General features: G+C 32.3%; 2 protein-coding genes across 2 annotated transcripts; both read left to right on the top strand.

The window, feature by feature from the left end:
* The first annotated feature begins 1,849 nt into the window (after positions 1-1,849).
* Positions 1,850-6,385, top strand: LOC132049306 (probable auxin efflux carrier component 1b). Its single transcript, XM_059440056.1, has 6 exons — positions 1,850-3,380; positions 4,478-4,745; positions 5,097-5,182; positions 5,291-5,448; positions 5,564-5,640; positions 6,101-6,385. Exons 1-6 carry the CDS (start codon positions 2,315-2,317, stop codon positions 6,165-6,167), a joined length of 1,722 nt encoding a protein of 573 aa, XP_059296039.1. The 5' UTR covers positions 1,850-2,314; the 3' UTR covers positions 6,168-6,385.
* Positions 6,386-8,549: 2,164 nt separating this feature from the next.
* Positions 8,550-10,952, top strand: LOC132049304 (transcription factor bHLH106-like). The gene is made up of 2 exons (XM_059440055.1): positions 8,550-8,994; positions 10,277-10,952. Exons 1-2 carry the CDS (start codon positions 8,755-8,757, stop codon positions 10,709-10,711), a joined length of 675 nt encoding a protein of 224 aa, XP_059296038.1. The 5' UTR covers positions 8,550-8,754; the 3' UTR covers positions 10,712-10,952.
* Positions 10,953-12,345: the final 1,393 nt, after the last annotated feature.

Genomic DNA, 12,345 nt, shown 5'->3' with positions numbered 1-12,345 from the left:
TTCAGTCATAAAGGCTGTCTCGAATATTTCCCTTTTTAATAATCCCAAAAATATTTTTTTCAGAAAAGTAGTTGTGGGAATCTTTACAATGGTTTATTTTCTCACAATGTTCTCTGATTAGCAGCTCTCTCACTTTCTCTTTATGTTTCTCTTCTTTCCTTTTCTCTGAGATGCTGTTTGGTCTTTTCCCTCTCACGGAGAATCAAAGTTGATGCTTCTGTGATATTTTGCTTACCTTTATATGTACTATATCCACTTTTTATTTGTGTGTTCAAAAATTATATTCCCTTCGTGGTTCAATTTATATGAACCTATTGTTTTGAGACACGTTTTGACATTTAAGAAAAATTGAAAGGCTTTTTTAAATGATAATGTTCAGACTAGGTTCAATTAAAATAAGTTATATCCTTGAAAATTTATATGGTCAGAATCATTCATTGAGGGGCAAGATTGAATTTATTTCCAAATTAGGAAGAGGGGAGAGTGCAGTTTCGCCGTTTTTGTACGAAAAAAAAATATGGAGGCAAGGATCAAATAAATCAAACACCCTTTGTCGATAGACAATCTATAGTAGTATCAAAACAAATATCTATGCTTTTCTATAGTGATAATGTTCAACAGACTAAGAGTGGCATGCACTTTACTAGTCCAATGCATATTTTTACCAACACAAATAATAAAATATGCATATTCAAAATTAAAAGTTTTAGGTTCCTATATCAAACTCAAGTTAATAGATTATTCAACATATATATATAGAATTTGAGCAAAAATTACAGAATGCTCGTGAATTTTTAGGTTACATTGAGGGCAAGATTAGAAATTTCCAATTTAATTGGTATTTGGAAGCAAACAAAAGTTTAAACAAGGCAAAAGAGGGGAGAGTGCAGTTTCGCCGTTTTTGTACGAAAAAAGAAATAATGTTGGAGGCAAGGATCAAACTTTGAAACTTTAAAGTCAATTCGAGCACCCTTTGTCGATAGACAATCTATCTCATTTATGTTGTGTATTCAATACTTAATATATCCCCATAAAAAATAGGAGTAATATTTAAGATATACGTGTAATTAATTTTTTTTTGTAAAAAGTGTTCAACAGACCATTAATTCTCGCTAAGAGTAACTTCGCTCCTGATTAATGATTATAATGTAGATTTAATCTTCCTCTGATTGAACGAACACCTGATATTTTTTACCAACACAAATAATAAAAAAATATGTCTACTAAATATTAGATAGACAAGAAAAATCACTTTAACTTTGTTTCCTTTATTGAGATTTGGATCCTAATACGTCATTATCCATTTTAATTTTATTTGCCAGCTCGGCCAAATTCTTGAAAGCTTTTGAAAGTTATATACTGCTTTGTTAAGTCATAGGAGTATAAGTTTTGCACTCAAAGAAAAATTAGAGTAAAAATATTTACAAAATCATATTGTGAGATAGAAAATAAAGAAGTAGTTTATGAATTTGTTTAAACATATGTAAATGTCACTATTAGAAAAAATAGAAACTAGAAACGGATAAATTCTATAGCTAAACAACAAAATCTATCGCTAATCTTATTTAGTGATGGATGATAAAAAAATCTATTATTAGCTACGTTCGAGATTAGCAATGAAGTTCATAGTTAATTTAGTTATTCTTTTAGTGTGTGTTTGCACTATGTTAGGTAGCGCTTTATCCCTAATATAAAATTTTTAAATTTAATCAAGCTCCAATACGAATATCCGAAAAAATAAATAAATGTGGTAGTAGTAGTAAATATGTTTATGATTCTGTAAGAGCGCCTCTCTTTACTCTCATGAAAAGACTATAAAGAGAGCTTCCCAAAATCCCTCAGCTTTTATATCTTTGTCTGCCATTTAATTCCCATAAACGAACATACATCACCATCACCTATATTCTGTCATCCTCCCACAATAACCTCGTCCTTCTTCTTCACTTTCACCCTCTCTCCCTTTTTTCTCTACACATTTTCCTCATAAATAACAGCTTCCTCTATTAACTATTTCACTCTTTAGAAGAAAAAAAGAAAGAACTTATTTTAGCTCATAGAGTTATTTTATCCTTCCATATTTTACTTGTATCATTTGCCTATGGCTAAGAGTTAAAGAGGAAGAGAAAAACACAAGTTGTTTCTGTTCTAGGGGCTCATTCTTCTTTTAGGCTAATCTTGAAAATATCACTTTCTTGAAAAAAAAGATTTTCATGAAGGAAAGTTTGAATCTTTTTTCAGTTTTTGTAAACCCCATATTCTGATCTGGGTGTTTTTTTTTTTTTCCCTTCATTTGAGTGTAAAAAAAGAAAAAAAAATGATTTCACTTTTAGACCTTTACCATGTTTTAACTGCTGTAGTTCCACTATATGTAGCTATGATATTAGCTTATGGTTCAGTAAAATGGTGGAAAATTTTCAGTCCAGACCAATGTTCAGGGATAAACAGATTTGTTGCTCTTTTTGCAGTTCCATTACTGTCTTTTCACTTCATTGCTTCTAACAATCCTTATGCAATGAACTACAAATTTATAGCTGCTGACACTTTACAAAAAGTCATAGTTCTTGTTGTTTTAGCCATTTGGTCAAGAATTAGTTCAAGTGGGTCCCTTGAATGGTCTATTACTTTGTTTTCACTTTCAACTTTACCAAACACATTAGTTATGGGAATCCCTTTGTTAAAGGGAATGTATGGTAATGAATCAGGTAGCTTAATGGTACAAATTGTTGTTCTTCAGTGTATTATTTGGTACACTTTGATGCTTTTTTTGTTTGAGTATAGAGGTGCTAGAATGCTTATTGCTGAACAGTTTCCTGATAATGGAGGGGAAATTGTGTCATTTAAAATTGATTCTGATGTTATATCATTAGATGGAAAAGAGGCACTTGAAACTCAAGCTGAGGTTGGTGAAGATGGGAAATTACATGTAACTGTTAGGAAATCAACTAGTTCAAGGTCTGAAATATTTTCAAGAATGTCACATATGACTCCAAGACCATCAAATTTGTCTAATGCTGAGATTTACTCTTTGCAATCTTCAAGAAATCCAACACCTAGAGGTTCTAGTTTTAACCATAATGACTTGTGCTCAATGGTGAATGGAAAGAATGTAAATATGAGTCCTAGGACATCAAATTATGGTAATTTGGGATTTGATGAGGAGAGGGGGAACGTGGGGTACCCTGCACCTGCTAATGCTGGGATTTTTTCTCCGGCGTCCGGACCGGGGACTAAGAAGAAGGCTAATAATGGAATAGAAGGTGGAAAAGATCTTCATATGTTTGTTTGGAGTTCAAGTGCTTCACCAGTATCTGAAGGAGGGATTCATGTTTTTAGAGGAGGAGACTATGGTAATGAGCTTGGCATTGGAGCTCACCCTAAAGGTTGGCACACACTTGAATTTTAAACTATGACATATTGCCAACATGTCTAAAAGTTCATTTGTTTTTTTTCACTATTTTGTAGTTTAGTTGGTTTTTGTTGTCTTGTTTTGGATGAGTACAACTATTTTTTTTTATGCTATGCCATATTGTCAATAAGTCTTAGAGCTCACCTGTTTTTGACTATTTTGTATATTTTAGTTGGTTTTTGTTGTCTTGTTTTAGCTGAGCACAATATTTTTTTGTGATCCTATGCCATATTGCCAACAAGTCTTACTATTTTTTTTTTTTTACAATTTTGTATTTTAGTTGGTTTTTGTTATCTTGTTTTGGATGAGTACAACTATTTTTTTTTTTAATGCTATGCCATATTGCCAATAATTCTTAGAGCTCACCTGTTTTTGACTATTTTCTATATTTTAGTTGGTTTTTGTTGTCTTGTTTTGGCTGAGTACAACTATTTTTTGTGATCCTATGCCATATTGCCAACAAGTCTTAAAGCTCATATGTTTTTTACTATTTTGTATTTTAGTTGGTTTTTGTTATCTTGTTTCGGATGAGTACAACTATTTCTTGTGATCCTATGCTTGTTCTACGAATTTCTTACATTGTGATTCACTAAATTTGTTTTGTAGAAATCTCTGAGAGAACTGTTTTTGTTTGTTGAACCTTTTTGAGTAGCCTTCTGTTATAGTTTTCTTGTTTAAGGTGTAGCTTTGGCCATTTTCCTAGGAAAATTACAGAAATTATGATCCTGTTTTGTCTCCTTGTGTGAATGCTTACATTATTTTATTGCTTGCACGATTATAAATCCAGAATTTTGTGATAAAACTATCCAGAAGTTTGTGAATGAAAAAATCGCAGAAATTACTATTTTTTTGAGATAACATGTGATCATTTTTAATAAATATATGTATTATTATCATCTTAAAGTATATATGTATAGTTTGTGTTACCAACAGACATGTTATCAAAGGTTGTATCCTCCATTGTGCATATGAAACCTGTTGAGTTCATATTATGCTCCTCGTTTTCCTTCGAAGTGTCTTGTATTTTTTTATATGATTAGTGGTTGATTTCTTTATCTTTTCATGTATTAGATTATGATGATTTTGGACGAGAAGAGTTTGCTGTCGGGAATAAAAAGAACTCCAATGGATGTCGAGAAGAGCCAGTGCTAAAGAAGCTCGGATCAAGCTCTACGACCGAGCTGTTTCCCAAGACTTCTAATGAAACTAAGGCTACTGCTATGCCTCCTGCTAGTGTTATGACCAGACTTATTCTGATTATGGTGTGGCGAAAACTTATTAGGAACCCGAATACTTATTCTAGTCTCTTTGGCCTCACTTGGTCCTTGGTCTCATTCAGGTATATGCACACTGAAGCTTCCTTGACATAAATGCATTTCAATACATCTATTTACTATGTTTGAATCCCAAAACTAGCCATAGTCGGCTATATAAGTCATCCACCTTCCATTCAGGTCTATTTATTAATTATTAAATAATCTTTTCTAGGGATAATTACATTTTTGGACCTCTCCAGAGCATAACAGCCGATAAATGTATATGTATACATATAATATACATGTAATATACATAAATATACATATGCTATACCTAATCAGTGTGTAGGTTATGTATAATTTTTGCTAGCGCCCGTAATTAATTTTGGTCGACGGCCCAAAGATGAAATAAGCCCTAATTTCTTTGGTTTCAGGTGGAACGTTGAGATGCCTGCAATTATAGCTAAGTCGATATCAATTCTCTCTGATGCTGGTCTTGGAATGGCAATGTTTAGTCTTGGTATGACTTTTATTATGGCCAACATTCAGAAAGTCCTAAGAATTGGATTATGCTTTTGGTAAAATTGATGGTTGTTGGAACTGATTTTTTTTTCTTCATAAACTTCAGGTTTGTTTATGGCGTTGCAGCCCAGAATGATTGCTTGTGGAAAAACAATTGCTACCTTCTCTATGGCAGTGAGATTCATCACCGGTCCAGCAGTCATGGCTGCTGCCTCCATCGCTGTTGGACTTCGAGGTGTTCTTTTGCATATTGCAATAGTTCAGGTAAACGACCTCTAAAAGGTTCTTTTTTTTATAGGAAGTTATATAGACGTTTAAAGGGTTCAATGCAACAACTCGTATCAACCGATGTAATCGTTTAGTATATTTAATTTTTCAGGCAGCTCTACCTCAAGGAATCGTTCCTTTTGTCTTTGCAAAAGAATACAATGTTCATCCTGATATTCTTAGCACAGGGTGAGGCCTCCACAAACTTACTATTTTTCTTTATAAGTTTTATGCACCAATTGGACAAAGTTTTTACACGTTAAGTGTAATTCAACTCGTTCGGACAAATTTTTATCACTGTCTTTTTCAAGTTACTGACCTATAGTGTTGCCATTCACGTACCCGAACTTTGTTTTAATTTCTCAACGACTTGGTTGTGTTAAGCATTTTATCATGACTTGTCGTTGGACAAAACTTAAAACTCTTTATTTTGTTTTGTTTTCTGAAAGAAAATCATGATACCCTATGTTGCTTGGGCTCTCCAAAAATGCACTACTTTTGGAGGATTTGACACACGTCCAACGACATTTTTTAAGAGTTCGAGCAACATTCGATGCTTGAAGTTTGCTTGAGTAATAACTCTATAGTACCTTTGGAATTTTTCGGGTTTCGATTGCCTTAATTATAATATTGGTACTGGTAATTGCAGGGTTATATTTGGGATGTTAATAGCTCTTCCAATTACTTTGGTCTACTACATTTTGCTGGGGCTTTGATGCTGAAGACAGTAATGCTACAGAATCTATTAATCTCATAGGAAATGACCTTTTTTTGCCACTGCTTTTTATGGCTTCTAACAGAAACATAAGCTCTCACTTCTCAGTGGATTAGAATTATTTTGTTGTCTATTTATCCCTTCTATTTTTGAACCTTGTGTTATGCAACGTTATTTACTAACTTAGCTGCTTTTCATGAAGTGAAACTCATTTCTCCAGTTTAGGACCATGATCTTAAAAAAATTATTAATGTTTGAGCTATTACAGAATAATAATTAATTAAACCTTTTGTTAAAAAGAAAACTCTCCTGCCTCAAACATATTTTTCAAGATTAAAACAATTTGTTCTTTAGTTTTAATTTGTGTTCGAGTAAAAACATTATATTTAACTTTTGAGTAAAAACATTATATTTAACTTTTGAGTTAAAAAGTTACTTTTTTTTCACTGCATTTCCACAAAGCCAAAGAAGGAAGTGATTTTACACTGTCGCAAGATTATACTACATGTCTACGGCTACGACTAGCCAGCATTAAATGAGCTGTTCACTGTAAAGCCTACAATTGTAACGTTAAAAAGGGCCTACTGCCTGGTATAATATTCAATAGTTTTTCTGTCCCTATCCTTATTACTATAAGGTCCCGTTTGTTAATAGATACAAAAAAAAGATTTATTTTTTTTTTTGGAATTTTGGAGTTGGAGTTGGAGTTGCTATAGTTTTTGAAATTATGGTTTTTGGTGAAATATATTTGTAAAAAAGTGAAAAAATTGAAATTATTTTGAAAAATAAATTTTTTGAGTTTTTGGTATTTCGGAAAAAAGTGAAAAAAATTCTCATGGCCAAACTCTGATTTCGGAAAAAAATGAAAAAAATTTCCGGAATAAAGTGAATAATTCTTATGGCCAAACGGGCTAAGAAAGTGGGACTTCCTTATTGGGATTTTCAATTCGGATTTAATCGGCCTTCAATTTGTGTACCTAACATTGGGTGAAAAATAAAATGAAAAAATGAAAAGAAATTGGTTGACAACAAACTACATATTATACGGACTTGCCAGACATCGACCTAAAAAGTTACGTAGTTCATGAGCTAAACTGTATTGAAGAATTAGCAGCGCATTCGCTGCCTTTCCAATCTTATTATAGTAGTTGATTCCTGTGATTTCCAAATACTCCATCTGTTTCAATTTATGTGAATCTATTTCTTTACTCACGCTAAAATGAATTACATTTCTTTTCTAATTTAAACAAATTCACTTATTAAATGATTTAATACACAAATATTCAAGACTTATTTTGAACCATAAGTTTTAAAAGTCTTCATTATTTCTTGAATATTATGTCCAGTCAAATGGATTGACATAAGGAGGGAGTATATATATGCACTTTTGGAATTTTCAGTAACGTTGGTCCAAGGGAATAGGGATGATGGTCAAGGTACATTTAATTCTAAGCTAGTATGATCGAAATGGGCCTATAAAGTGTTGCATTAGGTAATTTGGCGGCAACCAAAACTATAGGCCACCAAACTTACGCTAAATGCAATCCAATCGCCGCGAAAGCAACTAGTTCGCAGCTAAATGCAACCAAACCGCAACTATGTTTTATGGTTGAATGCGACCGCAGTATAATCTTCACCAGTCCAGCAGTATAACTCTTGACTTATCACCTCGAGGATACAACAACCCAACAACGTCGTGTGACTTAAACACCACCGGACTAATTGAAGAGTTTAAAGAGAACGTACGCCTTTCTTCAACATAAAATTACTCTCTTTTGTAGTGAATAAGTTGAAGACTTACAATATTTTTCTTTTCTTAATCCTCTTGCTTCACTGCACCAACCTCATTTTTTTCATTAGTACAATATTTCTCCACACTTCTCATCTATCAATACAAAATTTCTAAATTCACAACACATAGAACAAACACCTCTATATATATAGGTGTAAGAATTCTTTCGCAGAGTAAATTAGAAAGTAGTGGACTATTAAGTGAGGTAGAACATGGAATAATGTGGTTATGATATTTAAGTCTTATTAGGATAATTAGTGGTGAAAGATGTCATAGTGGTTACATAAGTTACACCAAAAAATAATGTCAACCTTCTCCACTAACTCATGCAAATTAATATTTTTTATTTTGATATTAAAATGCATTTTTACTCCAACAACAGCTAATCGTTGCAGTTCAATTTTGTCAGATAAAATGATCACACAATTTGTAATATGTTCTTTGTCCAATTAAAGAACACGATATTACTAAATTTTTTTTTCTAGTGATGTAATATATTTGTCATTTGTATATCAAATTTAGCATGCGCTTAAATATCATCAAATAAAATAGAATTGTGGGCATATCTTTAATGGATATCATTCAATACTATAAAATAATCGCTTTGCTTGGGTATCATCAACCCATGTGACCACTAAATATAAAAGTTAAGATACAACCAAAAAAGAAAGTAAGAAGAAGAATGAAAGTCACATCAATCAAACCCTAGGCACTCATCATCTTATAAATTAGTTATCTCCACTAATTCCCACTTTCATTCTCAGCCAAGTAAGTATACAGAATAATTATCATCAACATGATGCAGCAATCGGAGAACTTGGACTATTACAATTATTTGGCTTCCGGTGAATACAGTCTTGATTTCCCGGTGAGTAAAATTTATTCTACTTATTCATTTTACCCTGAAGAAGATGGAGGTAATAATATTGGTGCAGCTTCAAAGAATATTATTCATAAAGAAGCTGAAAGAAGAAGAAGAGAGAGGATCAACTCTCATCTTAATCAACTCAGAACCCTTCTTCCTGCCAATTCTAAGGTTCATTAATTTTTACTCTCTCTCCCTTTTGTGTTAATTTGTTGCATCTGCAAAATAATATTGAGTAGTAATTAAAAAAAATAATCTTCACTCCGTTTAATTATCTTACTGAACAATTAAAGTGGAGTTTCGATGATCAACACAATCCACGGGTTCACGAGAGTTCACTAGTTTTTACTTAGACAAATTTACAAAATATTATCAATACTCGATTATACATCCAGAATTTTTTTTTATTAATTTGAATCGTTATACTACAAATCTATAAATTTCAAATGATGTTCGACTCTAATATAATTTTGATCAACTAAAATGTGTGTGTGTGTGTGTGTTTTTTTTTTTGAAAATACGTAACTTCATATAATCTTTTAATTTTCTTTTGGAGTTTTGGATAAGGGGAATGTGTATCCAGCAACAAAAAACAAGCTGATAAGATTAGCATCAAGGTAAAGAATATTAAGATAAATTTACGTCTGCATAAATCTGAGCGTCACATGTATTATAAAAAAACGAAGAGATTAAATTAGTGTCTCATAGGTATTTTCTTGGAGCCTAATCATACTATCTTCATTTCCCTTTAAAAATCTTCTTTAATTAACTCAAATTTAATATTTTATAGTTTAAAGGTCCGGATCGTGAGACCTATGGCTTATTAATTTGAAGAACTAAACAATTACCTAATTGATTTTTTTTTTCCCTCTCCTTTGAACAATCAAGAAAATTCTGATTTGTCATAGCACAAAGTTAATCTTTTTACAATGGCCAAAAATTTAATAATGATGATATTAAGATGTCCGAAAAGTTAAAAAAACAAATCTTTGGGTTCTTTATGACGCTAGAATAGTCTAGTTCTAGGGTTCATAACTCATGGGATTAGGAAAGTTATTTCACTTTTTTACTTGTGAGGTACTCCATCCGTTCCATAATAAATGATTTTTTAGGCTTTTTAATTTTTTTTCAAAGTAAGTGGTGCTTTAGAAATTCAAGAATACTTGGGGTAGATTCTTCTAAAATTGCCCTTATTTAAATAATAATGATTCATTAACTACCTTTTTTTTCTTCTAGGCATTTAATTATGTAAGCATAATTTGATTAGAGGTAAGTTAGTAAAAAAAACTCGTAATTTTTGAGAAGAGAGAAATTTCTTAAAGGGTTTGCATGAGTTAAATGAACCATTTATTATAGAACGGAGAGAGTAACAAAAATAAAGTTTCCAAGATTTCTCTTTATGATATTTATTCCTTTTTCTTCTCGTTTTTGAGTGAATTTCCTTTTCCCACAGATAGATAAAGCCTCTTTATTAGCAAAGGTGGTTCAACGTGTGAGGGACCTAAAAGAGCAAACCTCAAAAATCATGCAATTTGAGACAAACTTTCCTTCTGAAAATGATGAAATCACCGTACTCTCATCAAATGATACTTCATCTGATGGGAGATTGTTAATCAAGGCTTCAATTTGTTGCGAGGATCGGTTCGATCTCATGCCTAACCTAATCGAAACCCTAAAATCGCTCCGATTGACTCCTCTGAGAGCTGAAGTGGTTACTTTAGGAGGGAGAATAAGGAACGTGATCATATTAGCTGCTGATAAAGATTATACAAACGAATGTTTGCTGTTCGTGAGAGATGCATTAATGTCTAGTGTTCAAAGTTCGAGTAATGGTACTGGACAACGGGGTAAAAGGCGAAGAGTGTTGGATCAAGAAATAGCAAACTAGCGAGGACCTATCTTATTTTAATCTTAACCCTATTTATTACGTGCGTACTTATAAATGTCTAATGAACATTAGATTTTATGGTTTTTTTTTTTTGTTTTTTGACAAGGTTGGATTTGTAATAACTAGTTAGGAAGTTCAAACAATGTTATGCATGGAAAGCCCTAAATGTAAGTAGCTGTATGATGTGAATAATGTATATGAATGCCAACAAGAGGAGATTATAAACTTCTCATCATTTCTATGATTTATTGTTGAAGAGTCAATTCTCTATACATTGTGGAAAAGCAAAATTGTGCCTGAAGATAGTTTTAACAATTGAGGTTCGTTATTGTAACATATGCAAAGTCAATAGATCATGTTCCATTCTTGTACAGGTTTCTATTGTAGTTATCTTTTCTGTAATTGGTTTAAACTTTCTTAGGGTGATTCAAGTATAGTTCAAGTATATCTTTTCTATTTTAGTTATCTAGAAACACTTTTACTTTCTGCGATTTTTTTAAAGGCATCCATGACAAATATGCATGCTGGAATTGTTTCCGATGAACTTCCATTAGTAATCTGAAACATATCAACGGTGCTCAAAATGTCCGTGGAAAATTTACATTTTTCTAGTAGTGTGCATTGCGGGAGTATGATTCCTGTTGGAAATAAGAATCCATCCATAAGGCGTGCTCTAAAATTCTATTCTATTAGGATAAATACGGTAAAATTACTACATTAACATGAGTATTTCCCTATAAAAGTACACTTACAGTACGATTAATATTAAAAATGGGAGACAATATTTTCCACGCGCTCTGCTCTTTCGCATACAAGCTAAGATAGGAAGTTGCTTCAATATATTGACTCCTGCCACAGTTCCTTCTAGTCTAAAAAGTATAGAATTATCCGCATTATTTATTTATACCAAATTAATAAATGCATACATGCGTTTGAATATAAATAACTATCGCTCAATCATGACTAATTAATGTATGTGTTCATTTCATTGGATCACTTAATCATATTAATTTCAATTTGTTTGATCATATAATCACCGATAATGATTTACCTCCCTCCAATTTTCGTTTTCCGCGCATCTTGTTGAGAGTAAATTTGAATGAAATATTTTGGTGGTTCTTTTTGGGGCAACATTGTCTCGGCAAAACATTCCCACTTTTTACACTTTCATCACCTTTTAAGAAAAGTTAAAAAGATGAACTTGTAAACTTAGTGTAATCAAGTCACAGGCCAGCCGACAACTGTCGTCACGTAGTGTAGGAAAAAAAACAGCCTTTGTCGGGGGTGAGCACGCAATGCTTTATTGCCGCCTGAGCGTGCTGCCTGTCGGCTCACTCTTCCGCCACAACAATCATCACTTACCTTGTTCTTCTTCATTGTCTTCTCCACTAATTCTTTGTCTCCTTTTTCTCTGAGTCTGACACACACTGAAATGGCGTGCTTCACTGGATCCTGTCTTGCAACTTTGGCCGTTCACTTTTATTCGTCACATGTTAATTTGGCTAATGAGATTAATTTACTGTTTTAAAATTAAAGTTTAAATATTTGAAAACTATACTGGGACTACCATAAACTGCAATTATTCTCATATTAATATGATGAAAAGATACATTTTAAAAAATTTGATCAAAGAT

This window comes from Lycium ferocissimum, chromosome 3, assembly GCF_029784015.1.
Source record: "Lycium ferocissimum isolate CSIRO_LF1 chromosome 3, AGI_CSIRO_Lferr_CH_V1, whole genome shotgun sequence".
Taxonomy (NCBI): Eukaryota; Viridiplantae; Streptophyta; class Magnoliopsida; order Solanales; family Solanaceae; genus Lycium; species Lycium ferocissimum.
This window is presented reverse-complemented; position numbering and strand designations above follow the sequence as displayed.

Coding starts and splice junctions, on each gene's coding strand:
- LOC132049304 (XM_059440055.1), top strand. CDS start 8,755: ATGATGCAGCAATCGGAGAACTTGGACTATTACAATTATTTGGCTTCC. Junction 8,995..10,276: donor TTCTTCCTGCCAATTCTAAG/GTTCATTAATTT, acceptor CTTTTCCCACAG/ATAGATAAAGCCTCTTTATT.
- LOC132049306 (XM_059440056.1), top strand. CDS start 2,315: ATGATTTCACTTTTAGACCTTTACCATGTTTTAACTGCTGTAGTTCCA. Junction 5,183..5,290: donor AATGGCAATGTTTAGTCTTG/GTATGACTTTTA, acceptor CATAAACTTCAG/GTTTGTTTATGGCGTTGCAG. Junction 5,641..6,100: donor CCTGATATTCTTAGCACAGG/GTGAGGCCTCCA, acceptor TGGTAATTGCAG/GGTTATATTTGGGATGTTAA.